At 36.7% G+C, this 27,445-nt stretch overlaps 1 protein-coding gene across 5 annotated transcripts; it reads right to left on the bottom strand.

Moving 5' to 3' along the window:
• Positions 1-9,601: 9,601 nt before the first annotated feature.
• On the bottom strand, positions 9,602-27,076 carry C1D (C1D nuclear receptor corepressor). Of its 5 annotated transcripts, none has more exons than XM_036334307.1 (5): positions 26,996-27,076; positions 14,816-14,962; positions 14,060-14,126; positions 13,701-13,756; positions 9,602-11,212 (listed from the first exon to the last, which is right to left on the bottom strand). In XM_036334307.1, the coding sequence occupies exons 2-5, from the start codon at positions 14,951-14,953 to the stop codon at positions 11,048-11,050; spliced, it is 426 nt and encodes a 141-aa protein (XP_036190200.1). In that variant the 5' UTR covers positions 14,954-14,962; positions 26,996-27,076; the 3' UTR covers positions 9,602-11,047. The 5 variants fall into 5 exon arrangements, with proteins under 5 accessions (XP_036190200.1, XP_036190201.1, XP_036190202.1 ...); XM_036334308.1 differs by having other exon boundaries at positions 26,987-27,029; XM_036334309.1 differs by having other exon boundaries at positions 14,816-14,959; positions 26,996-27,029.
• Positions 27,077-27,445: the final 369 nt, after the last annotated feature.

The following is a 27,445-nucleotide window of genomic DNA, read 5'->3' as shown; positions in this document are numbered from 1 at the left end:
TGGCTGGTGTGGCTCAGTGGTTGAGCGTCGACCTATGAACCAGGAGGTCACGGGTCAATTCTCGTTGATCCCCGGTAGGGAGCATGCAGGAGGCAGCTGATCAATGATTCTCTCTCATCATTGATGTTTCTACATCTCTTTCCCTCTCCCTTCCTCTCTGAAATCCATAAAAAAATTTTTTTTAAAAAAAAGAAATAAAAACAAGAAGGGCTGAGGCTCCAAGTACAACTGGTAGGTCCCCAACTCAACAGGGAAAGAAACACAAATGCAGTTCTTCCGTAAGAATAACCCTCCAGGAATAAGAACAAGATCCTGGCTTTGCCTAACACTCAGCACTCTGGGCAAAAGCAGCCTTCCCAGCCAGACCTGGCCAGTGTGGCTCAATGGGTTGGGTGTCGTCCTCTCTCCCTCTCCCTTCCTCAATCCAAAAAAAAAAAAAAAAAATCAATAAAAAATATTTTTAAAAAAAGCAACCTTTAGAAGTTTCCAGATAGGCTAAATATATTTTTTCTAAAAATCAAAAGAAAATATTTTTAAGTATTGTGTTGAAACATATTTGAGAGAAAGGGGAAGCTGTGTTTTCTCCTAAACAGATTTCAAATATCTATACAAAATAATAAAACGACAAAATTTTGTTACCAAATCACTACCTCATGATTATTTCACATTTTCAGTTGGAGCTGTATATCACATAAAGTATCAGCTTGGAACTAAGCCATTGTAACTTTATAGGAATGGGATGAAATCTTCAGAGACTCACATTACTTAAAATCTGCTTGCAAGTGATCTTTTAAAAGAAGAAGGAAAACAAACTCTTGTCTATGAACAAGATCTCCAAACTCAATTTTTCCCTCAGAATGCCCTTTGAAACAGGCTATCTCAAGAGGACAACTCCTTTCCATTGTTTCATGACATTTAAAATCTCCGTTCACAAGTTTCTTACTAAACAAGGTTTTCTTAGCATCTGGCTTGGGTCTTTTTTTTTTTAACCTTTATAAATAGGAAAGTAATTGATAGGAACCTTGACTAAAGAAACTGAACTAAAAGAAACTGAAAGAGAACTTTACAATATGGTTTTGGTAATAGTAAAGCATAAATTTAATTTTGACACTAGGGTAACATACACTTATGGATGAGTTGTGTTGGGGTCTCATCTGCTTTAGTTAAATGTCAAGCTTTAATTGCTATCTTTTTTTCTCCCCATCACCCATTAAATCTAGAATAGCTTTCACTTTTTTGTATACACAAAAGCAAAACTAGAAAAGCTTCTATGTTCTCTTGCTGCCACCCAGTGGTTCAAATTAGTAAATGCAATAATGACAAATCTAACATGGAAGAGACATAGGCATACCTTTAAGAAAATCCACTGTATGAAAATTCAAATTATTAAAAGTGATAAATTTTAAGCGAGTAGTTATACTATAAAGGTTTACTTTTTTTTGATAAATACTGAACAAAGATGTCCATTCCCCCACCCCCACCACAAATTAGAATTCAAGCAAGAATGGGAGCACCGCACTTCACTTTTCATAGTCTGAGGCTGGCTGGGGATCAGCACATAGTAGGCACTTAATAAACACTCGTTTATTTCAACCAACTATATCTTCAAACTGTTTCATTAAAATGTCTATTATAGGGGATGAGGACACATTTGTAATACCTTAACTAATAATAAAAATAAAAAAAATAAAAAAATTAAAAAAAATGTCTATTATAATCAAGAGAAGCAATACAAACAATGTATTTGCTCTTGAGCATATAAACGGATCAATCATAGGCTAAAAGAACATATTTTAAATATTAATGAGTTATCACCAGGTGGGGAGAGTTTCTTCTCCTTATTTCCTATAAAGAGCATGTTTTACATGGCCAGGAGGAAGAGTAATCAATAAATTAAATCAAGTAACTTGAGGAAAGAATTGTTTTTGAGGAATATACCTAGGTGTATCAACAGCGCACTTCTTAAATAATTTAAAGATGGTCCGAGTTGCAGGGTAACTTGTCAAACCTGATCAGAATGGCCAGGATGGCTTGCCTACGGCCGACACTAGCAATAGAGCAGCCCATCAGAAACGGGATATGGCTCCAAATCCTGCCTTACTGTCGTGTGCACAGCTATCACTGACACCACATAAACCAAAACTGAACCCAGCTACAGGATGTGAGAATTCAGTGCTTGTTGGCCAATGGCAAACAGCACCGGGCTGACCCATCCTTCCCTTCTGCAAAAAAAGATTCCAGTACTTGGCCTTGTAGAAATGTGAATGTATTGAAGATGTCTTCCAAGGTGCATGGAAATTTAAAGAATTTGAAGATGCATTTTAAATTAAAGCCCATGTCTTATTCTGAATAAAGTGTTCTAGTTGCTAGCTTCTCAGGTGCAGTTCCTAGTTCCACACCAATTTTATCACTAAGAAATTTTTTCTATATCTCCTTTGGTCACTTAAATCATTTTTGCTTTAAACTTCTACAAAAAAAATATATGACAGAACTACAAATAAAAGCTTTTAAAATAAATTATATTACAAAATAAGCTGGCAAGAATGTAAAACGAGAACTCTCATTCGTTGCTGGTGAAGATACAAACTGGTACAGCCGCTTTGGAAAACAGTTTGGTGGTTTCTTATAAAACTAAGTATTCTCTAGCCATATGATCCAGCAATCACACCCCTTGGTATTTATCCAAATGAATTGAAAACTTATGCCCACACAAAAACCTGCACACAGAATCTTAAATGCATATTGCTAAGTGAACAAACGCCAATCTGAAAAGGCTATATGTTTATATGATTTCAAGTATATGATACATTCTGGAAAAGGCAAAACTATGCAGACAATGGTGGCCAGAGGTTGGAGGCAGGGTGGATGAACAGGCATAATAAAGAGGACCTGGGGGTTAGTGAAACTACTGTATTCTGTATGATACTATAATGATGGAGAAACTTGTCCGAACACATAGAGTATATAACACCAAGAGTGAACCCAAGTCAATTATACTTCAACTTAAAAAAAAAAAGAAAAGAGTAAACCCTAATGTAAACAATGGAGTCTGGGCGATAATGATGTGTCAATGCAGGTCCATCAACTGAGCATGTTACTCTGGAGAGTGATGTTGATGGTGGCAGAGGTTATGCCTGTGGGGGTGGCCAGGGGCCTATACAGGAACTCTATACTTTTCTACTGGGAATCTAAAACTGCTCTTAAAAATTGTCTATTAGTTTATTTAAAATTACATGTAAGGGGCCCACCTGGAGTAGCTCAGGTGATTGAAAGTCATCCTGTGCACCACAAGGTCGCTGGTTCCATTCCCAGTCAGGGCACATACGAAGGCGACTGATTTCCAATGATGTGCATTTAGGCAACATCGTGTAGCTGGGTAACTTCAAATAACAACTTGTGTTAAAATAAAAATTTTCGTGTCCATAATTAAGAAAACGCTATTAGTGTAGTCTTTACTAGTGTTCTCTACAAATTAAAAAAAAACTCATAGATAAAAACCTAGGAATTCCAACTCCTTAAACCCTAATTTTAATTGTTCTCAGGACAAGTTCTAAAGATTTTACATTTTGCTACACTTCTGAAGTATATAACTTCTGATACTGAACAATCAATTTCCATTATAATCTAGTCAGATAGCAGTGAGAAAACTGATCTTGAAAAAATATATAAGCATGTTTGCTATGAACTAGTCTCTTTTTGTGAAAAGTAGGTACAGTAAAATCCCTCCTCCAATTCAGTATTAAGACTTTCAAGCAAAGATCACACACACTATCACTGACATATAATCCTATTGCAGTGTCTAACCTTATCTTAAATAACATTAGGAAGTTAAAAAAAATTATATTGATTTAGAGAGAGAGAGGAAGGGGAGAGATTTGTGTTCCACTTATTTATGCGTGACCGGAGATGGAACCTGAAACCTTGGTGTCAGGATGACTCTCTAGCCAACTGATGAGCTACCCAGCCAGAGCTAAAAAGAATGGAAAGCAGATTAGAAAGAGAGCCACTTCCAAATAAGAATTCTTATTTTCTGGCGATCTCTGGAATGTGACTTGTCTAAAATTAAAATGAAAAAGTAAACTGGGCCCAAATTTAGGAAAATGATTAAATGCCTAGACATTTTTACACAGTATTTTTTAGACAATGAAATAATTGCTACTACACTTAGCATTTTTATGTCATGTCCCCATCACTGAAGTATTTTATTACCTAGCATTCCAAAAACTAAATAACTGGCACTCACTGGGTTATCTGGGTGTCATACTGTTGCTTTGAACAAATTTCTTGTTTTTTACTAAAGAAATTACGTGATGACAAAAAAAAAAACACAAAAACGGTGATCCCACTTAACTGCTGTTCATGTGAGGGATTATCACTTTTACATCATTTCTGTCTTTAATTCTGATGGTTACTTCAATAACGCATACCGACATTGATATTTCACTGACTCCTCACCCTAAAAATGAGGGTTTAATTTATACTAATCCCCCTTCCAGCTTTTGATGGGAGATTTAAAAAGAATAATATAGCTATTACCTTTACAACTTAAACTTATGACCATATCCATCCACCAATGTTGTGTGGTGTCTGCATTTCTCGCCCTCTGAGGATGCCCCCTGCTCTTTACATTTTCAAGGTTAATTCTGTTTACATTCTCATATTCAATGTAATCCACTGGTGGATTTTAATAGCCAAAAACCAATAAGCAACATTTGGAAGAGAAAATTACACTGAGCCTAAATCATTAACAGTAAGAAACCCACTTCTGAGTTCTCTGATACGTAACTTTAAAAGAAGAAAACTGGCTCAGCTGGTGTGGCTCAGTGGTTGAGCATCGACCTGTGAACCAGGAGGTCATGGTTCAATTCCCAGTTAGGGCACATGCCCAGGTTGTAGGCTCAATCCCCAGTGTGGGGCATGCAGGAGGCAGGCAGCCAAACAGTGATTCTCTCTCATCATTGATGTTTCTATCTCTCCCTTCCTCTCTGAAGTCAGTAAAAACATTTTAAAAATAAATAAAAGAAGAAAACTGAATTTGAAAAAAAATATTAAGATACTTTTAAAGCCGAGGCCGGTTTGGCTCAGTGGATAGAGCGTCGGCCTGCAGACTGGGGGGTCCCGGGTTCGGTTCCGGTCAGGGGCGTGTGCCTGGGTTGCGGGCACATCCCCAGTGGGGGGTGTGCGGGAGGCGGCTGATCGATGTTTCTCTCTCGTTGATGTTTCTGGCTCTCTATCTCTCTCCCTTCTCTGTGGAAAATCAATAAAATATATTAAAAAAAAAAAAGATACTTTTAAAATCTATCCAGATGAATATAAGATTTTTTAAGTGGAATGGCCTCATCCAAGAGCATAAATTACATACAACTTATGTCAAATATTTTACGTATTTATTTCCATTATTTAAACTTGACTGCTGCATTTTATTAGGAAAAAAACACATGGCACATAATATAGGCTTGGGGGAAAGCTACTCTTCATGGAAACCTGACAAGGTTTTCTTTCTTTCAGGGAAATTAGTTTCTTCAAACCCAGAAAACAAATCTTAAAAGTTGGCACCCTCCATTGTCACTGACAATGTCAGCTAGAGAGGTTCGAATGTTTTGTCTTAAAAGGAACAGACCCTTGACATCTCAAGGTCTAAGTCTTGAGATCTTTGCCCAAATTCAAAACTACTCCTGGATAAGTTGACACAAGTCCCTGGTTTTCTGTAGAATCCCATTTTATCTTGTGTCATAGTTTCTTATACATGTTTTCACACCCAGGTTATTATTCTCTTTAGCTCCTCTCATTTAACAATTAACGACCATGGTATCAGCCAAAACGAAGTACCACAGAGTGGCTTACACAATGGAAATGTATTGTCTCACCGTTCTGGAGAGCAGAAGTCTAACATCGAAGTGTTGGCAGGGTTGGTTCCTCCTTGAAGCCTGAGAGACAGAATCTGTTCCATGCCTTTCCCCCTAGCTTACTTAATCCCTGGCATCCCTTGGCTTGAAGCATCACCAATCTCTGCCTTCACCTTCATGTAACGTTCTCCCTCTGTGCTTGTCTATGTTCAGATGCCCTCTTTTTATAAGGGACACCTGTCATATTGGATTAGGGCCCACCCTAATGATGTCACCTTCACTAACTACATCTGCAAAGACACTACTTCTAAATAGGGTTACATTACAAGGTAGTGAGTGTTAGGACTTCAACATATGTATTTTTGGAGAGGGAGACACATCTCAACCCATAGCGGCCAGTTTTCACATGATAAAGTTTGCCATTTTCCAATCACTGCATATTGTTTGAATAACTGCTGGATTTGCCATGTCTGCAACAGAACCTGGAATACAGGAGGAGCTCAATAAACACTTTTTGAATGAACGAGTGAATAAATGAGACTGCAAGTGAGAAAAAAAACAACTGTGGATGCTCAGAGTTGAGCTCAGCTAACTCATTAGCTGAGTAATGCCTTCCAGCATTGAATTTAGCAGGACTTACCATGTGCCACGGCAAAACTGCAAAACACTATATGCCCCATGAATCTCTAAGGTCCATGTGATAACTCACAAGTGTCAACTCAGAAACTATTATACAGGAATATTCTTTTAATAATAATTTATTTCTTAAGGGAAAAATAATACAGTATCAGAAAGAGGGTATCAAATGATTTGTTTAAATAAGTCAAGAAATGAATTATTGAGAGAGCAAAGATCACTAAATGAGACAGTATTAGCCAGATACATTACAACATGGTCTATAGGTAGTCCACACTATAGCACTACATCAGAGATGACTCCTTGTTATAATTCTCTCATTTTAATAACTAAACCCTAGGACAAAGTCCAAGATGAATTGTATACTATAGCAAATTGTGTACTATAACAAGCCTCTATTCTTTTAACCCATGACATTTTTCAACATAGCCTCAATAGATACCTACATAACAAGGAACTGAAGGTATTCTCTATTTCTCCTAATCATCTCGTTCAGATCTTATCACCATGAATTTCCTGGGTGCTTGGCTTTAAAATACTGTATTACTATCAACTTCAAATTCAAGCCCTAGGTAGGTCTACATTCATTTCAGCAGAAGCATCTTGAAATGTTGAATTATCATGTTCAATTTCCCTCAGTCATTTATTGTAGCTGCCAAACTGAAATGGTATGCCTTAAAGGCAACACTAAACTGAAAGCAAGTAATAAAAAGAGTCTCTTAAATGTTTCACTTATAAAAGCTTATTTTTCCCACCATCAAATTTTGTATACTGTCTGAAATATATCACTTTGCAAAATAGACAACTTGCATGCAGTTATTCTGCCCTGGTACATTTGCTCAGCTTCAAGGATGGGGGAGGCGGGTGGCGGGAACTAGCACTTTTTCAACCCTTTGTGAACAGAGGAGTGACACAGTCAGGATAGTTTGGGTTTGGGCCTTTGTGGGGAGGAATTAAAAGCAAGCCTCCACTGGTAATAGATATCACTATAACTGTCTCCTTTTCTGGAGAGCCGCATATCTTCCAGGTTATATTACAAATTATGCAATAAAATAGACACTTTAAAAAGGCACATGGAGCGGCGGGTCTATGACAGCTCACTCTGATAAGAGAACAAATCTGCGAACTGAACACATTCTAAGCGTTTCCTTAAACTACTGCTCACAAGCAATACATAGCAAATTAATGAAGAGCGAGTCTACAGAATTCTGTAATGAAACCTGTACACCTTTCCCCATAATTGTGAAGGACAACTATGGAATATTAATACATAAAATAAACAAAGTATGGTTTGTATTTCTAAAACAAAAGACTTTCAGATGAGGATATAGGGGAAAGGAAATGTTTTATTAGGAAAGTACACCACATTTATATAAAATAGGTTGCTACCAAGCTCATTTGGCCCAAGAGCCACTGAATTTATCTGAGAAGGTTAGTAAGTATGCTAAGGAGGGAGAAAATGAGATGACGGTGCTTTTTTTCTTCCCTTTACACATCAAACTTAGCTATTACATAAGGATCAGAATCACTGTTCAAATCTTTCTCAGTTAATATCACTTTGTCAAGTCAAAATTTGATCATTTTTTGCATAAAATTATAGTTTAACTGAATCATAACTGAGTGATTCCTAAAACATCTTTTACTCCAATGACCTAAGAAAACAGTATCTGGCCTGGCTAGCAAGGCTCAGTGGTTGAGCATCGACCCACAAACTAGGTCACAGTTCGATTCCCGGTCAGGATACATGTCCGAGTTGTGGGCTCAGTCCCGTGGGGGGCGTGCAGGAGGCAGCCAATCAATGATTCTCTCTCATCATTGATGTTTCTATATCTCTCCCCCTCTCCCTTCCTCTCTGAAATCAATAAAAATATATATTTTTTAAAAAGAAAACAGTATCTGTATTCAATGCATGGTTCAGTTTTGAAGCATTTCCTGGCTACATTTGTAGCTAATTTTCAAAGCTTTATTTAGAAATAATGCCAACCCTCTCCTAACAGCTAAGTAGAACAATTTTTCAATCTATAGGGTATTTTAAAAACCAATCAATTTGCCATAACCTCCTAATTCCAGGAATGTAAACCATAATTCAAGCTTCGATTTTCCTCTTAACATATTCTACTTTACTAAAATGAATTCTCATCCTGCAACTATGAACAAGAAAATTGTACTTAAAATAATATTAAAAGACAAAATCTCATTATTTAGTATTAAATTAATGGTCTATAATTCTAGCCTTAAAAATATCTATAGCTATAACCTCCCCAACTTATTAATTCCCAGAGATTAATAAAAGGTATAATTAACATCTAAACTTAGAGCAGACTGCCATTTGGAACAAACTGTGTTAACAATAACGGTACCAGAGTCAAAGAGATCAACCTCTCACCCTTTATGGTTCTGACTAAGGTTAATGAGCACAATTTGTCATTATTTTCCAGTAACTGAAAATCTGAATTGAACAAAAAGACTACTTTTTTCAAACACTCTATAAAAATAGAATAAAGGCTGAAATCATCTTATTTAGAACCCAGCAGTGTTTGGCAATGGAAATATCATTAAGTATATGAGAAATGAATAAACAAATACGCAACCCAGTGCACTACCACCATTCAGCTCTTTTTTATGTGCTAAGTATTTAAAATTATATATAATAAAGTGAGATACACTCAAACTGTTTTCTTTAATCTTCACCTGAGGATGTTTTTATTGATTTTAGAGAGAGAAGAAAGGAGATAGAAACACTGATGTAAAAGAAAAAGCCATGGCTCAGTTACCTCCCATACACACTCTCATAAGCACCCTGACCAAGGATCAAACCTGATACCTAGGTATGCGCCCTGACCTGAAATTAAACCCCATGACCTTTTGTGTAAGGAACAATGCTCCAACCAACTGAGCCACACTGGGCAAAGCTCAAACTGTTTTTTATTTCTACTAGTAAACACTGAAAAAATTATTCACCTAAGAATCTCCAACTTGACAGAATATAAAGTTGGACATTTACAAACCTGTAATTTGGCTAATGATTTTCTACAATTGTGTATTTTTTTCTTTGTGAAATTAGAAACATACAGAAATGCAAGTTATAAGTTTCTTTGCAATAAATAAGGCCACACATGTACAATGCACTTAATTTTAATAACATATCTTTCATAAAGAAGTTGTTTAAAAATAAACAACTAAAATTTGAATGGAGAAAAAAATAATGAAATAACTATAAATGTTCTTCCACTTCAAAAACTGTCTGACATCTGAGCCAGAAGACTCTCAGTATCTATCAGAGACTTCCTCTTCATGTCACAGAAAGAGTTCAACATGCTTTACAAAATCCATTAGTTTTTAAGACCATTTCCAATATCTGCTACCATAAATCAAGAAATCCATTTATTCAAGGTTAGTTATGGAAAATTAATCACACAGAAAATTTTAACTTCTTTTTCAAAAATTAAAGTACTTTATTGTACTTGGCATTCCTACACATGATGTGAATTCAAAGACTGAAAACATTAAGGGAATATAATTAAAATTCATAAGGCTTAGCCATAAAAATAATTTTAATGTTAGAATTATCTGTAACAAATATTTCAAGAAAATATATCAGAATATAAACACAATAAAATATCATTTTAGCTTTCTCCTCTGCTTAAGTGGAAGTTAACATAGAAAGTTGTTCCAAAATGCTTGCATGTATTTGACATGACCTCAAAAACATGTAATCAAACATGAAAAGTGAGACTGATAGAACTGTGGGCACTACACATCAGGAACAAAACTCATGAATCTTTCTATTCCTAATGATTTCTAAAATCTAACTTCCCATTTTCAAGGGCAAGTTTACTCAAAAGAGAATAATCAGGTCAGCTATACAACACTTACAGCCTTTATTGATAGGATGTAGCCATTATGCCCAAATTCAGCCATCAATTACAACTTCATTTCCCATCCACAATTAATGAGAATATATTTTACTTCAAATGGGACATATAGGCAGAGTGCCAAAAGTTAAAGTATAACCTTAAAGTCTTAAATTCACACTTCAAATATCAAAAGAAGCAATTCCCAAAATCATGAAAACATGATGAAGTAACTACACATAAAAAAAACACATTTAAGTCATTTCACTTTTTCTTGTATATAGTGAAAACAGATGTATTTATAACTTCAGACTTCAGAAAGCATACTTCATAAAGTCATTATTCATTTAAAATAGACAAATGTTTACAAAGAACATTTAACTTAAATTTCATAGTTGCTTATAAAATAGTACTTGAAAGGTTGACCTATATAAGGAAACAAGAGTCCTGTCAAGAGAGATGGTAAACTATAAATATAAAATACACCACAATGTTAAAAACCTCAGAGTACACTATACAAAAATCAATAAAGATAACTTCATCTTTCTGGGGGGAAATGTATTTAGCATTACAAATTCAAATGTAAATTTTATATATGAATTCAATAAGGAATACATTTAAACCGTGCATTGCCACATAATCACCATCTATTTTGTGTTAAACAATAAAAATGATGTACTTTTTGAACATGTGTACATCAAAACCAAAAGGTTATTTTTTACTTTTTCCTTTACTGGCAACTTTGGATGCATTTTTAGATTTTGGTTCCCAGAGGGCATTTTTCACGAATCTTGAAGCTGCACCTTTGTCCAGCTTGGCAGCCTTCTTCTTGTCAGTTATTTCCTTGACTCTGTTCATGTACACTCTGATTCTTTCCTTAAAGATAAAAAGAGAGAGAGAAAGGCAAAAGATTCACCACCAGTAATTTTTTATGCTATACCTCAGTTAAATTCAATAGACATGTCTTTATTGCCTATGAGGTGGGGCTAGCAAGTGCGCGTGAACAGGATAAACATACCCGTGCTCTCCTGCAGTTCATAGTCTAGGGGAACATAGGCATCACAAGGTCATTTCAAAAGAGGAGAAACTATACTGACATCACTCCAGAGGTACACACTTAAGTGTTTATATGTAGTTATACATTCTTAGATAGCATTAACCTAAATCCACATATTAGCTCTTATTTACCTGAAGTCTATAATCTAAAATAGAAACCTCATATACTTCTAACATACAAACTAAACTCTCCTAAAAATTTTCCAAGCAGAAAATGGGTAAGGTAGGATTGATTTCTTTTTTTAATGTTACCTTGGAGTGTCACAATTAAAATAAGAAGAATGAAAATATACAATCTTTTATTCAATTTCATAGTTTTGATTGATAAGTACATATTTTCTAACGACATATACTAGTACAGTTCTAATCAGACTTAACAAGGTGAGAAACACAATACGTTGTCATAGCATTAAAATGTTCTGAGATCATTAATCAGAATGAAGGACTATTCTATAGTTCAAATGGAGAAATGAAGGTACAAGAGTCATAAAATAGAGGTAATGATTAATCACTGCTTAAAAGCAAGTTTCATGAAAATAATCAAAACAGTGACATAAAGGTTGGAGTTTTGTTTTTCTGACACAGAAAAATGTAGAACCATGGAATTTTTTTTATTAAAAAAGACTGACAGCTCTGCTCAAAACCCTCTCATGGCCCCTATTTCTCTCAGAATAAAAGCAAAAGTCCAGCCTGGTGCTATTTTTAATTTCTTCCCATAATATATATTATATATCTCCTAACATACCATGTATTAATATATATTTAATATTTGTTTGTTAATTTATTATGTTAATTGTCTCTTTCCACTCCATAGGCTGACATCTGCCACAGGGTAAGGATATTCATGAGCTTTATCCACTGAGGAATCACCTCACTCGAAAATAATACGTGGCTCCTCCCGGGCACTCAAATATTTGCTGAATGAATAAATTCACCAGTTTTAGTGCCTTTCCCATTCATGATATAACTCTCATATACTAACTCTATGATCAATTAGTGATGTCTGTCACAAGCCCACGGAAGGAAAAAAGATTTATATATTTTTGTCAGCCCTTGTCCAGAATATGAATGTACTCCTCCAAAAAGTGGGTTCTGAGAGAGAAAGAAGACAAGATGATTTTATCTTTTTCCAATGACAGAACCAAGTATTAAAATACTCCAAATAACTTTGTGTTAAAAGAAAAAGAGAAATTTTATAAAGGTGCAGTCCATATTAGACAGTTGAAAACAGATGGTAAAATGCATACTTCTTAGGATTTAAAGTCAATATCACTGCTCAGATCAAGATCTGTGTATCATATTGCTTTATATTTTGCTTTAAGTATTTTTTTCACAATTTCTGTATTTAAAAATATATTTATTTTCCCTCAAGAACTTTAAAAGAAGAAAATATCTTAGTCCACACATTAACAAAATGAAGACAACAGATCTGGTTTATTCATTTTTTAAAAGTAAATGACCATGTACTTTACTGTAGTCTATGCTTTATTAAGTGGTATGTAACATATATATCAACTACCATAAGACTTTAGGATAATCATATAGTGTCAAGTATATTCACATTTATATTTACCTTGTATTTTATAAACAAAGATTAAATTAATATTCTTATTCATAAAGCGAAGTTAAGAAGGTAACCATAAGTTTGATTTCTGATTTTTCTCTTTTAAATTGAATGATTTAATTTTTGAAGTCAGCAAAACCTCTAAGATACCAGACCTTATATATAGTACTTATACATCTAAATGGAATACAAAGACAAACCTAGAAGATTTATTACAGGTTGTAAATATGTCACTAATGCAGAATTACTGGACAGTACACATACAACTGGTGCCAAAAAAGCTTTTAGCTTTGTTGCTGAACTGGATTCTTTACTGCTGAGAAAATGAATTAATGGAAGAATTGAAAAGGTGGGGGAGAAACTTTCCCGTCTTTGCTAGTAAATCAACTAGAATATACTTTTAAGAATTGTGTAAGAGTTTAAAAAAATAAAAGGCAGTTGTAGAGATGAACAAGATTTCAAGAATTTATAGGAAAAATAATATGAAGTTATAAATAATTACTAGAATCATAACATATTTTTCTCATCCAGAGATTTATATAATATATATGAAGCACCAATTCTCTGACAAAGGTAAGAAAAGGAAAAACTAAAGACATGCTGAAATCTGGACTAACTTTCATAATTTCAACTCTGAATAATTGTATTCTCTGCAATTAGTGGATAAAGGTACTGTGAGTTTACCTTCAGGAATACTACAACAAACAGCCATGTAAAGTAAAAAGAAATCCACTGCAATCTTACCAATTCCTGCTTTACTGGGTGTTCCTTAGGATTAACTCCCTGAGTTGCCAAATAAACTACAAGAGAAAGATTTCATGAAATAAAATGCTGTATATATTAATGAAGAGCATTAATTAAAGAAATAAAGAAATGCCACACAAATGACTGACTAAATCTTAAATTATTCAACCTCTATGTAATAATAAATATGTGTGTGGCTCACAAGCATATGGCATTTTTATTTAAAAGAAATAAATACTGTATCTGACTATTAAAATTGTCACAAAGTATAACTACATATAAAGTGCTAGCATTTAAAAAATAAATCACCCTTGACTCAATAAATAATTTGTTTTGTAATTAACTCCAAATATACATACCCCAAAACATTGAATTTAATGTGTAAGCAGAAACTAAATCCACTTTTGCTTGTTCAAGTGGGTCCAACTATTAGAAAGAGAGAGAAAATAAATTCAAACTTTGAGAACCATCATATATTTTAAATTTTCACCGAGCACAATGTTTCAAAGAAATGTTTTTTTCACGTTTTATAATCCAATAACCAAATGATCTGGAAATAATTTGCAAAAAGAAAAAGGTTTGTTAACCAGTGATTTTTGCCCCAAAATTTTCAATTCAGAGTATCATCTTTAGTTAGACAAGGAATGTGTATAATCCAAGAAAAATTCTTTTGAATTATTTTAATTTCAGGACTTACGATCTGGGCTTTGTATGTCAAAAGTAATTTATCAATATAAACATAGTACATGATGCATTTATGTATAAGAAGCAGGCTAAAATGCTTAGGCAATACCAAAGACAGAAGAAACATAATGAGATTTGTTTTAGACTGTCAAAGTCAATTTACTCTTTTTGTCCTATAGGGTTTCCAGAAACCCTGATAACATCATTGTAATACTTAAAAGGTCAAAGATAGAGTCTATAGAAAAGAATGCCGTGAGTGTTCCTTTTTGTTTCCAAAACCAAGTCAAAATAAAAACATAGTTAAGAGGTATTTCCTAAGGTTGGAGTTCCAAACACTTATAAAGTTGAAATAAAGGGGGAAAGGAGCATGCATATATCATTAATCTATTTCTTAGCACAACACTGTTTTCTGAATTACATTTTTAAAGTACCTTCTGCAACAACTCATTTCTAGAAACAGACATCATGGTCTTCAGCATGTCATCTACAGCACCAATGGAATTCTCAAATGCTGATAAATACTCATGGATTTCTGCTGGATAGTCTTCATTAATTTCTTCTTCTGCCATTATGACCTACTGAAAAAAAAAAGTAAATTCTTAGAATTCACAATAGAGACAGAGATTGTTCTTTAGGTTAAAAAAAAATCAATAGGTCATACCGTGTACTTCAAAAGTGCTAGGAGTTAAAACCTGAAGATAATTAAACAAATCTTAGAATATAATTATAGAGCAACTACGAACTTCCCCTCTTCTTAAGTTGCTTGGGAAGGGGGAGGGAGTGGAGAGCAGGGGACAGACCCACCCAAGTCACTAATGCTACACATCAAACTCTGAATGCTTTTCAAGAACTAAAGATATGACTAACAAACATAGAATATCAATAATCAAAATCCTACATTTAAAAAACTTTCTATTGAAGTTAAAGACCAGACCAAGCAAAGCAACGAAAGTGTGATAAGTATATCCCCTAATGCTTGCTGAAAAAAAATAATCTTTTCTTTTCTAAAAATATATATTTTAGTCCTTCCAAACCTAGGATTTTGATCTAGCAGCATGGTATATTAAACTAAAAAGTGAGAAATGCTAAGTCTGAAATATCTTAAGATTACTTATCACTAAAACCATTTTCAAGCCTATATATATATATGTGTATATATACCTTAAGCTTCTTTAAAATATTAAGAAGAAAGTCAAAGAGCCCATAAATCACATAAAGCAGAAAAGAGGAAACTTGGGAGAAATAAACTGTATGGTTTTCATTTAGGCTACAGCATACCTTGACAGCACATTCTTTTAAAATTCACATTTATATCATAATATTTAATATCTATGTGAGAGAATGAAAAATACACATCAATGTATTTCATATGGTATCTAAGACCAAATTTCAGAAGCAGTTCTAAGCCATACATACCTCTTATGTTTTAAAACAATTTTTTATTAGCTGAAAATACCTCATTCATTACATAGCTAAAGAGAACAGCAAGAATGTGGTAAAATAGCACATAGCAGAGCAGAATTGAAGTAAAAAGACTTGGGTTTTCCATCTTGCTTGATCACTAACTTTGTCACCTTAGATAAATTACTGAATCTCTCTAGGCCTCAAATACCTCATCCATAAAATGGTCTAATGGTCTGTAAAAGACCCTTATAGCTCTAAATGTTATGACTATGTCATTTAAGTTTAAAAAGTGCTATTTGAATATTTAGTCATAATATATCAACATTTCTATTCAACAAGTATATATTCTACTGAGATATCTGCATTCATTTAAAAAAAGGTAAAGTCCAACTGACTATCACTTCTTATGCTGTAAAGTTACTAACTACTGTGCAAACAGCAATTCAACAAAGAACTGCCCTAGCCGGTTTGGCTCAGTGGGTAGAGCATCAGCCTACAGACCAAAATGTCCCGGGTTTGATTCCGGTCAAGGGCAAGTACCTTGGCTGCAGGCTCCTCCCCAGCCTAAGTCCTGGTTTGTGCAGGAGGCAACCATTCGGTGTGTTTCTCTCACATTGCTGTTGCTCTCTGTCTTTCCCTGTCTCTTCCACTCTCCCTAAAAATCAATGGAAAAATATTCTCGGGTAAGGATTAACAAAATAAAACATATAAAATAAAAATAAACCAAGAACTATGATAAAAGAAAAACACTGGGGAAAAACTTGTGACTTCCTATTTCAAAAGGCTAACTGAAAACACATACTTGCCTCTCATCCCTCCAAAAAAAATTCCTCCAAAATGATAGAAGAAACAAAAATAAGTTGACAGTAATGCTGGAAACCAAGAGGCACATGCCCATCAGCAAATCCAACAGTATAAATTTTTGAAGCTAAAGAGCAAATGGGATCAGACTGATAGGAAACGGAAAAAAAGGAGCCTACAATCCCTTAGAAACCAAATGGGAGAATCTAGGAATAACCCCAAGACGAAGGGCAGTAAGAGCTGGGCCCCAAGGGCTGAAAGCAGCTACCCCAGTCTCTAGCACTGTCAAAGTATGGCTCCAGCACCTACTGTCCAAATAAAGATGTAAGTACAAGGGATACACTGCAAATAGAGAGAAGACTCAGTGTTTCTTCTCTTCATGTAAAATCTTAAACCAATAAATTTGAAAATGTGAATAAAAAGAATGAGATAATAGGGGAAAAAATCAATTACCAAAACTAACCTAAAAGAAGTATATAAACAAACAGAGATCATGAGCCTTAAAGGAAAAATTTATAGAAAGTCAAAGATCTGCCCTCCAAAAGGATACAAGCCTACAGCCTACAAGATATTACAGGTAAGTTCTACCAAACCTTCAAGAAATAGTTAATTCTTCTAGTATTTAACTGGTTAGAATGTAGAAAAAGATGGAAAACTTACACACCTTTTTCATAACATACACAAAAATAAATTCCACATAAATCTAAAAGGTAAATGAATAAACATATTACATATTGCAATTCATATTACATAAAATATATATGTAATCCAAATGAAACCCAAATGCTATAAAAGGAAAAGGATGCCCTGGCTGGTTTTGCTCAGTGGATAGAGCGTCAGCCTATGGACTGAAGGGTCCCGGGTTCGATTCCGATCAAGGGCACATGACTGGGTTGTGGGGTTCGATCCCCAGTGTGGGGTGTGCAGGAGGTAGCCAATCAATGATTATCTCTTATCATTGATGTTTCTATCTCTCTCTCCCTCTCCCTTCCTCTCTGAAATCAATAAAAATATATTTTAAAAAAGGAAAAGGATGATGGGTTTAACTACATAAACTCTAAAAAGAAAAAAAAATCTTTTTGGTAAAAGTACAGCATAAGCAATATTAAAAGAAACAACCTGGGAGAAAATATCTGTCAAAATATAACAAAGAATTAATTAGATTACATTGAGTTCCTACAATGCATTAAAACAAATTAAAATAATGAAGATATCTTATCACCTATCAGATTGGTAATAATTTTAAAGATTATCGAAGGTCAATGTTAACAAGGGTATATACTGAAAGTAAAATATAAATTGGCACAGATTTTTTAAATGCACATACTCTTTTTTAAAAACATTTTTATTGATTTCAGAGAAAGGAAAAGAGAAAGAAACATGTTGCTCCACCTATCGATGAATTCTTTAGTTGACTCCTGTGGGTGCCCTGACTGGGATCCAACCCACAACTTTGGCACACTGAATTTTGATTCAGGAAATCCTATTAAGAATCTACAGAAATCCTTGTATACATGCATACAAACTTAGCAAAATAGACTCTTCAAACTCTTCTCCGAATTTCCCCACTTTCTTTTGCATGAGTTTTCCCTCTGCTGGATCATTAACCATCAATCTTAAAACATTTTATTTCTCCATCTCATACAAGGAACAAAACATCTTGGCTTCATATCCTACTCCAGCTAAGGCTCCATTTTCTATCTCCCTTTCAGGGCTCCTCAAAAGAGCTGCTTATATTAACAGTCTAATTCCGCTCCTTCCATTCTTCCTTGAATCTACTACAAACAGGCCCTCTACTTCTCACTCAAAATTGCTCATCAAGATCACCCACACAGCCACACTGTTAAGTTCAATGGTCAAGTCTCAGTGCTCATCATTTGACTTCATTGACTCCCTTCATTTGGTTTCCAAGGGCATCACATTTTCTTGGTTTCCGTCCTACCTCACTGGCTCCTTTTTGGTGTCCTTTGCAGTATCCTTCTCATATCCTCAGCCTCTTAACCTTGAAGTGTCCCAAGGACTGTCCTTAATTAAATTGCATTAATAAACTGATGACTCCCAGGTTTGTATCTCCAGCCCTGATCTCCCTATTGAATTCTAAATCTACATTTCCAACTGCTTACTCAATATCTCTGGTTGGATATTTTAATAGATTCTTAAGTATTATGCACCCAAAGCCAAATTCCTAATCTTGCCTACTATAGTCTTCCCTGTCTCATTTCATGGTAACTCCACCTTTTCAACTGTCTAGCCCTAAATTTTAGAGAATTCCTGGACTCTTTCCTCTCTCACCCTACCTTTAAAGCATATTCAGAATCTAACCCAGCCGTGGGCAAACTACGGCCCGGTCCGGCCCGTTTCGGCCCGTTTGAAATGAATAAAACTAAAAAAAAAAAAGACCGTACCCTTTTATGTAATGATGTTTACTTTGAATTTATATTAGTTCACACAAACACTCCATCCATGCTTTTGTTCCGGCCCTCCGGTCCAGTTTAAGAACCCATTGTGGCCCTCAAGTCAAAAAGTTTGCCCACCCCTGATCTAACCTCATCCTCCCTCCTCTACTGCTACCAACCTGGTCCAAACCAGTCTAAGCCATCGTTATGCCTTGTCTAGACTGCTGCAATAACCTCTTAAATGGCTTCCTTATTTGCAACCCGGTAGTTTATTATCAAGAAAAAGCAGAGTGGTCATTCCAAATCTATGTCATACCTCTGCTTGGAAACTTCCAACAGCTTACCAACTTACTCAGAGTAAAAGACAAAGTCCTTACAAGGCTCTAAAAAGCCCAACACAATCTACCCTCTCTGCAGCCTTCTGTGACCTCAGCTTCTCCCACTCCAGCCCTTGCTCATTCCACTCCAGCCAGGACAGTATCACTGCTCTTCCCCATCACAGCAGGCCTGGCCTTACCTCAGGGCCTTTGTACTTCTTCTCCCCTTCCTAGAATGTCCGGTTCCTCCTCTCCTCCCCTACCAACAGCTTCATAGCTTATTACTTTACCTGCCAGATCTTTACTCAAATGTCACCTACTGATAAGCCTTTCTTGAACACATTCTTTAAAATGCATGCCCGCCCACTACACCCCACCCCTTGGGCCCTACACTTCCTATCTCCTCAATTACCTTACAGTCCTCAATTAACATCTGACATATTTAATTCATTTATTGTCTGTCCATCTTAAAGAATGGTAATAACATGAGAACAGAATTTTGGGGGTTTGTTCACTAGCACAGCCTGACAGTCAATAAACATGTGTTCAATAAATAACCTATAACAAAATCCTGGAAATAATCTATTCACCAATACAGAAACAGCTAACTAAATTGTAGCGCATCCATCCAAGAGAATATTATAATTAAGCAAGTTCATTTGGATAAAGCCCACCAGAACAACGTGGAGCACAAGGTTGAAACTTTTTCTGATATCTATAAGAATATCACAGGCAAGGATGTTAATTTTGAATTCCCATTGCTTCAGTTGTAAACAAAAATGACTAAAAAAATTATTGTTCACAGTAAAAAAGAAAAAAAAAAAGAAGTAAATCTCTATGTAGTAACACATAATGAGAAATGGTGAAAAAAATGTCATAGAACACTCTATAGTATATAACACATAATGTATGTGCCATTTGTTTTTCAAAACCTGTACCTGTAGTTACTAGTATGTAGGAAAAGATTTGAAGGAGACATAAAAAAAAAAAGACAATTCTCTCAGAGAAAGGGCAGGGATTAGGGAGTAGGATCAAGGAAAGCTCATTCTTTTAACTCTTCATTGTTCATTGTTTAAGTTTTGTTACTTCAAAAAGCATGTTAAATTTGTATAAAAATAATCATTACATTTAAATAAAGGCATATTCTAATAAAGTATTTTGGCTTTTAGCAAATACTGCAAGTATATTTTTTAAAGCCTTTATTTAAATGTACATTTTTCATCCAATTTTTCTATTAGAAAATATTTTCCCTCTTTAGAATCATAATGGAGATTTTTTTCCTGCAATTATTCCCTGTCCCTAAGCCCCAATAAACAAGTAGTTATTTATTGTTAAAATGGGTTAAGGTGAACACTGAAAGCAAGGCAGTAAGTAAGAATAATTACCCTCATTAAATCTGAACGGAACCACTTACCTTTTACTTAACCAAAAAAATAAAAAAAAAGGGGGCAAGACAGTCTGGGGAAAAAAAAGGTTCTTTTACTATTAGAATTTTCCCCCAAATTCAAATGATTTCTTCTAACATCTTATATAGATAGTTCCTGAGTACTGGAATGCTGCTGCTCCTTCCCTCCTGTCACTGGTTATGGAAGCCATAGCACCCACAGGAGAAAAGGAGGGGCGCACAGCATCACACACAGAACTGAAGTCATCCACCTCCCTTTCCCTTGACTCTCTACTTCAGGGAGGTCAGTCCAGCCTGCCACATGCTCAGCTCCCCATCTCTCTCTCAAAGGTCCCAGTCGGGGCAATTCATTATATGGTAAGCCTAAGCAGATCCTCTGACTCTTACCACCCCATTTTATCAGAGAACAAGAGTCAGGAGAGTAGCTGATATGAGTATATGAAGAGATCAATTACAAGAAACGATTTTATGTAACTGTGGGGGCTGGCTAAGAAAGTCAAAATCTGCAGGACAGGCCTCCAAGGAAGGGCATGCTAGAACTCTCAGCCACAAGCTGGAGCTGCTGTCCACAGGTGGAAATTTCTCTTCTTTCAGGGAAGTCTCAGCTCTGCTTTGAAAGCCTTTCAACGATTCAGTTTAATGATCTAGAACAGTGGTTCTCAACCTTCCTAATGCTGCAACCCTTTTACTACAGTTCCTCATGTTGTGGTGACCCCCAACCACAAAATTATTTTCGTTGCTACTTCATAACTGTAATTTTGCTACTGTTATGAATCGTAATGTAAATATCTGATATGCAGGATGTATTTTCATTGTTACAAATTGAACATAATTAAAGCATAGTGATTAATCACAAAAACAATATGTAATGATATATGTGTTTTCCGATGGTCTTAGGCGACCCCTGTGAAAGGGTCGTTCGACCCTCAAAGGATCGAGACCACAGGTTGAGAACCGCTGATCTAGAACAATCTTCCCTAATGTAAAGTCAACTGGCTGTGGATTTTAATCACATCTACAAATACCTAGATTGGTGTTTTACTGAATATCTGGGGACAGCAGCCCAGCCACGCTAACACAGCAAGAAGACCACCACACTCCTTAAACCACCAGAACTACAGCAAAGAAAGGTATACTCCTGGCATCTCAAGGTGCTATTCTGACAGCATTTTCCCACAGCACCTTTGTTATTCTTGATTGTCAGGCTCCCGGGTAATAAAAGTAGATTTCAAATTCCGGCTAACAAATGTGAAAGAAATGACAACTTTTCTTTTTTTTTTTCCAAAATACCATTTTGCAACCCCTAATGAAATGATAGATGCAGGCAATGATCACCAACAAATAAAAGGATGATGAGGAAATTTACAACGGAGGGGTGAGACTAACACTCCCTGAACACAGAGATCTGTCCTCACTTTACTAAAAGTTTGACAAACATATTATGAACCTCCTGATGTGACTATGATGTACACGACATCATCTATGTTTCATTTCCAACTCCCCAAAAGAGTTGAATCTGAATTTAATTGAGCCTTTAGAGCTAACTTCCATTTACAGGAAATATGGAGGACAGAAAAATAAGTTACCACCAGAAAGCAAAAAGACAAATCTGAAATGAGAAATGCACTGTAGAATAACTGACCTGGTTTCTATAACAAGTAAATGGCATGAAGAAGAAAAAAAAAATAAAGAAAGAAAAGGGAACAGTGGTAGATGAAGAAGAGATAAAAGAAACTTAGGAGATCTAACAACCAAATGGAATGTATAGATCCTGTTTGGATCCTGATTCAAATAAACCAAGTGTAAAAAGATATTTTTGAGAGAAAGAAATATGAACATAGATTGGGCATTAGATGACACCAAGAAAATTACTGATAATTTTGTCATCTATGAAAATAGCATTATAGTTATGTCAGAAAAATGTCCCTGGGCTGCCCAGCCGGTGGTGCTCAGTGGTTGACCGTCGACCTATTAACCAGGAGGTCATGGTTAACTGGCATATTCCCAGTCGGGGCACATGCCCAGGTTGTGGGCTCGATCCCCAGTGTGGGGCATGCAGGAAGCAGCCAATCAATGATTCCGTCTCATCATTGATGTTTCTCTCTCTCCCTCTCCATATATATATATATATATCTCCCTGGGTAAAATAGCATAACATCTTAAATTTGCTTTAAAAAAAAAAAAAAAGCTAGTCTTCATGGAGTAATTACACTTTGAGAGCAAGAATAACAAACCTATGTACATTAAATCTATAGTGAAATTAGATAGCTAACTCATAAATTAACTTGTAGAATACAATTCAGTTCAGAAATTGGGGGAAACCTAAATCTGAAGTATACAGAGGTCGACAACCAGTAGTCCGCGGACCACCTGTGGTCCGTGAGGTCTGGAAGATTGGCAACCGCTGCTCTAGAATACTAAGCAGCTCTATTACATCTCATCTCAATTCCAAATATAATTGAAGGTGAGGGGAAGGTGGGTTACTGAGTGCCACCAGATCTGTGACAGTTGCTAAATAAAACTCATTAAAACAAGACAGAGCCTGTGGCTTCAAATGAGGTTAGTGTTGCCAACATTCCCAACAAAAGCTGACATTTCAGGGTGTCTATAATTATTTTATGAATGTCACAAATTTCCTCTTAAAAGAAATCCTAGTATCTTACATCTTATAAAAAATATATGCATTAGAAAATAAACAGACCAAAAAAGTTTAGTCAAATGAAGAACTAGGGAAAAATATTTGCAGCATAGAGAGAGATAAAAGGAGCCTCTACAAATCAATGTAACACACACACACACGCACACATATATATACCTACAACCCAAAAGAAAAATGAACAAAGAAAACCTGCAGTTCACAAGTAAAGGAATCCAGATGACTAATAAGCATGAAGTTATTCAATCTTACTCCTAATTAAAGAACCATAAATCAACAAAACAAGATGCTATTTTTCATGTCAAACAAGCAAAAATTTAAAAGATTGATAATACCTAGTATGGGCAAAGGTGAGGAGAAACAGCCACTCGTTCACTATTAACTGGAATGTAAACTGGGCGTTTTTTTGAGGCAATTTGGCACTATACTTCAAAATTATATATGTACAAATTCTTTGACCCCCACAATTTTACTTCTCAAAATATGTATTTTCACACAAGCACATCCACTGCAACACTTTTTAAAATACTTCAAAGCAGGGAACAACCTATGTACCCATTAACAAGAACTAGTTGAATAAATTATGATCTATTCATTCAATAAGAAACTCTGCAGCATTGAAAAAGTATGAAGTAGAGCTCAGAGTCCGGAGATATATTAAAGTGAACAAAAATTGAAGAATAATATATATATATTTATCTTTGAGATACTTGAATATGCATGTAAGTCTTCTCAATGCTCAACTCCTGGGGACCCTACGAATGGGTGATGTCCACAATGTCCTGTCCTCAACTGCCCTTCTCAGCTCCTACAGACTCATGCCTATGGCTTCTCTTATGGAGCCAATCCACCTCATGTTTGACCTTCCTCTTTTCCTGCTACCTCCTATTTTCCCAACATTACTGTCTTTTCCAAAGAATCTTGCCTTCTCGAGATGTGTCCAAAGTAGGACAGTTTCAATTTTGTCATTTTTGGCTCCAGCAATGTTTCAGGCTTAATTTGCTCTAGGACCAGCTTGTCTAATGATCCACGGTATTTGTAGACCTCTCTTCCAATACCGTATTTCAAATGAATCAATTTTTTGCTATCAGTCTTCTTCACAGATAGAAAAGAACAGGGGTAAATAAAGGAATTGTCAGGAAACTGAGAGGATCCAGGTAAAGTCAGGCAACTGAGATGACTCAGTTAAGGTTAAATAGTATTAACTTCTGTCTTCTGTGAATTTCTTTAGCAATATTCAATAGGCCTACAAAAAGAATGGTTGCCCAGAATGAGGAATTGGATAGTAGGCACAGAAGAAAGCTAAGGAAGTGCAAAAGAACCTTTCAAACAGCTGACTGGGAGGTCTTGAAGGGAGAGAAGTGAGGGTTTTTCCTCTGTTTGGAATAACCCCTCCCCATCTTCTGGGCTTAATAAAACCTATTAATCCTTTGAAACCCAATCAAATGCATACTCCTCTATAAAGGTTTCCATATCTCCCAAAGTAGTCTCGCCTAACTGAGCCATGCATGCTGACTGGGCGGAGGAGAGGCTTTTAATGCAAAGTGCGGGCCTCTCCCTCAGGACTAACATGTCTTGCCACACCTTAGGTATTTAGAAACATTTTGTTAACTGACTAAAACCAATGTAAGTAAACTGGAACCAAATTTTGGAGAATCTTAATATCATATTTGAATTTGGACTTCTAAATATTAGCAAGTCACCACATGGATCAAAAGGAAAAAAAATATAATGTACACTCTGGGTCTGCTTCCATCCCTATGCCAAGCAGAGGTACACATAATTATGAACTAAGTGAGAGACCAAAGCCAGAATCTAAAATTTTTTGGAACTAGAGATTTCTGCAGACTTTGCACCAGAATTCTATTACCGTAATGGCTTTGTCGCACTGAATTATCTTAGAAAATAATAGTGCAATGTATATACAAACAATCTCTCAATAAACATTGCTATCTTTGGCAGTCAGTCCGTGTTAGTGTTACCTGTAATTCTCCTGACAAGATTTTACTGCGAAAAAAATAGGCTTCGTCTTTTTTAAATATGTTAACCTCTAAAAAATTTACCACAAAGCCTGATAACAGAGTAAGAAGTACATTATAAAGAGGTTGCTGGAGATGGAGATGAATAATCATGTCAGATTACAAAGAAGTTACTTACAGTGTTTAATTCTAATGTTTAATGTGAAGCGTTTTCAAAATTATAAAGCTGCAAAATTGCCTTCTAAAACCATGAAGTTTGCTTATGACATTTTCCTCATCTCTAACGTAATCATGCCCTGGCCGTGTGGCTCAGTTGGGTGAGCCTCCTCCGCTGCACTGACAGGTCACCTGTTCGATTCCCGGTCAGGGCGCAGGCGCCGGTGCAGGCTCCATCCCTGGTTCGGCTGCAAGCGGAAAGCAACCCATCCATGTTTCCCTCTCCCATTCACGCTTCTCTCTCTCTTTCTCCCTCTCCCTTCCTCTCTGAAATCAATAAAGATATATATTTTTTTAAAAGAGCCATGTAAAAGGTCATGAGAAACCATCACTCCTCAACTGTAATACAACACGGCTATTTAAAATCAGCCGTAACATCTTTTGACTGAGAATTGTTTTTGTGGGTTTTTTTTGTTTTGTTTTTTTTACAGAGAGGAAGGGAGAGGGGTAGAGAGCTAGAAACATGATGAGAAACATCGATCAGCTGCCTCCTGCACACCCCCTACTGGGGATGTGCCCGCAACTAAGGTACATGCCCTGACCGGAATCGAACCTGGGACCCTTCAGTCCGCAGGCCGACGCTCTATCCACTGAGCCAAACCGGTTAGGGCTTGACTGAGAACTGTTTTATTTTGAAAAACCATTTTCCGCACTGCCATTATTTTCTCTCAACAAAACAATGCGATCTATCGTTTCAAACGATCACAGGCGGCTCTCTGGATTTCCAAAGGGGCTGTCTAATGATTTTTCAGACCCAGCCTCAACATGACGGTGAAGCCTCGGTTCCATCTACCATCAGGCGGTCCCGACAGGCTCCACCGCGGGCAGCAGACACCTCACTGGGAGCTGCATCGTCAAGCCCAGCTGCCCATCGGCCAACAAACAGGGCGACGCTGCGGGTCCCTCCGCACAGCGAACAGAAGTCTGAATGACACGGAACGTTCCTGGGTCACGAAGCACAACTATTTCCTTGAGAGTATCCACTCCTGGGCCCGATTTCAGCTGAAGGGGGAAAGGAGCCCATCCTCCGGGGAAAGCTACTCCCTCCCCTCCAGCTCTCCCTTCGGCCTTCCTTCCTGCAACGAGGGCTGAAGGCGGCCGAAAATTAACGGTCCAGTCCTGTGTCCTTACATTCTCCGCCTTCCAATCTGTGGGAGGCGGAGCTAAGGAGCCTATAAAAGGCGAAAGGCTGGGCCGAAAGAGGCGAAAGGGAGCCAGGTAGGCCCGGACCTGCCAGCAGCCCCGGGACTGGCGACGCGGGGGTCGCGCAACCACGTGTGTGCCACGCTTAGGGGGCGAGCTCGCCCTCGCGGGGGGCTGCGCGGCCCGACCTCGCTCCTCGCAGCCAGCGGCGGGGAAAACCCAGGACAAGAGAGCTGGGCTGCAGTCGAGCACGAGAAAAACGCGAAACCCAGCTTGCAAGAGTACCTCACCAACCTGCCACGCCGTCTTCCGGAAAGCAGTCGGGCGGCGATGACGTCACGTGGCGCCCGCGCTGCCTGCGGCGCCAGCGTCGCTCTGCGATGACCTCACGCTGCTTGCCCCGCCCCCCGACTCCTTTCCTCCTGCTCCCGAAGGCGGGGTCCCGCAGGGCTGCTGGCCAACATTGTGGAAGGAATCTGGGGTGAGGTGCTGGGCACCTTTTTCTAGATTTGTCTTCGGCCAAGAGCTCTAATAGAAATTGAGCTTATTGAGCGAGAAAAAAATGTTCCTTCCCAAAGCTTTGCTCATTTTTTTTTGCTTTTCACTGGACCTCATTCCAGGGCCCGGATTCCTACTACTCTCCCATTGATCCCGCAAAATGAGTCTCGAAAAAGCAGCTTCCCAAATTATCCATAGTGAAGGACAAGTTCTTTATTTTTCCAATACATCGCTAGGAGGTACTTT

This window comes from Myotis myotis, unplaced genomic scaffold (assembly GCF_014108235.1).
Source record: "Myotis myotis isolate mMyoMyo1 unplaced genomic scaffold, mMyoMyo1.p scaffold_m19_p_14, whole genome shotgun sequence".
NCBI classification, from domain to species: Eukaryota; Metazoa; Chordata; class Mammalia; order Chiroptera; family Vespertilionidae; genus Myotis; species Myotis myotis.
The sequence above is the reverse complement of the archived record's forward strand: the minus strand, read 5'-3'. Positions and strand labels throughout refer to the sequence as shown.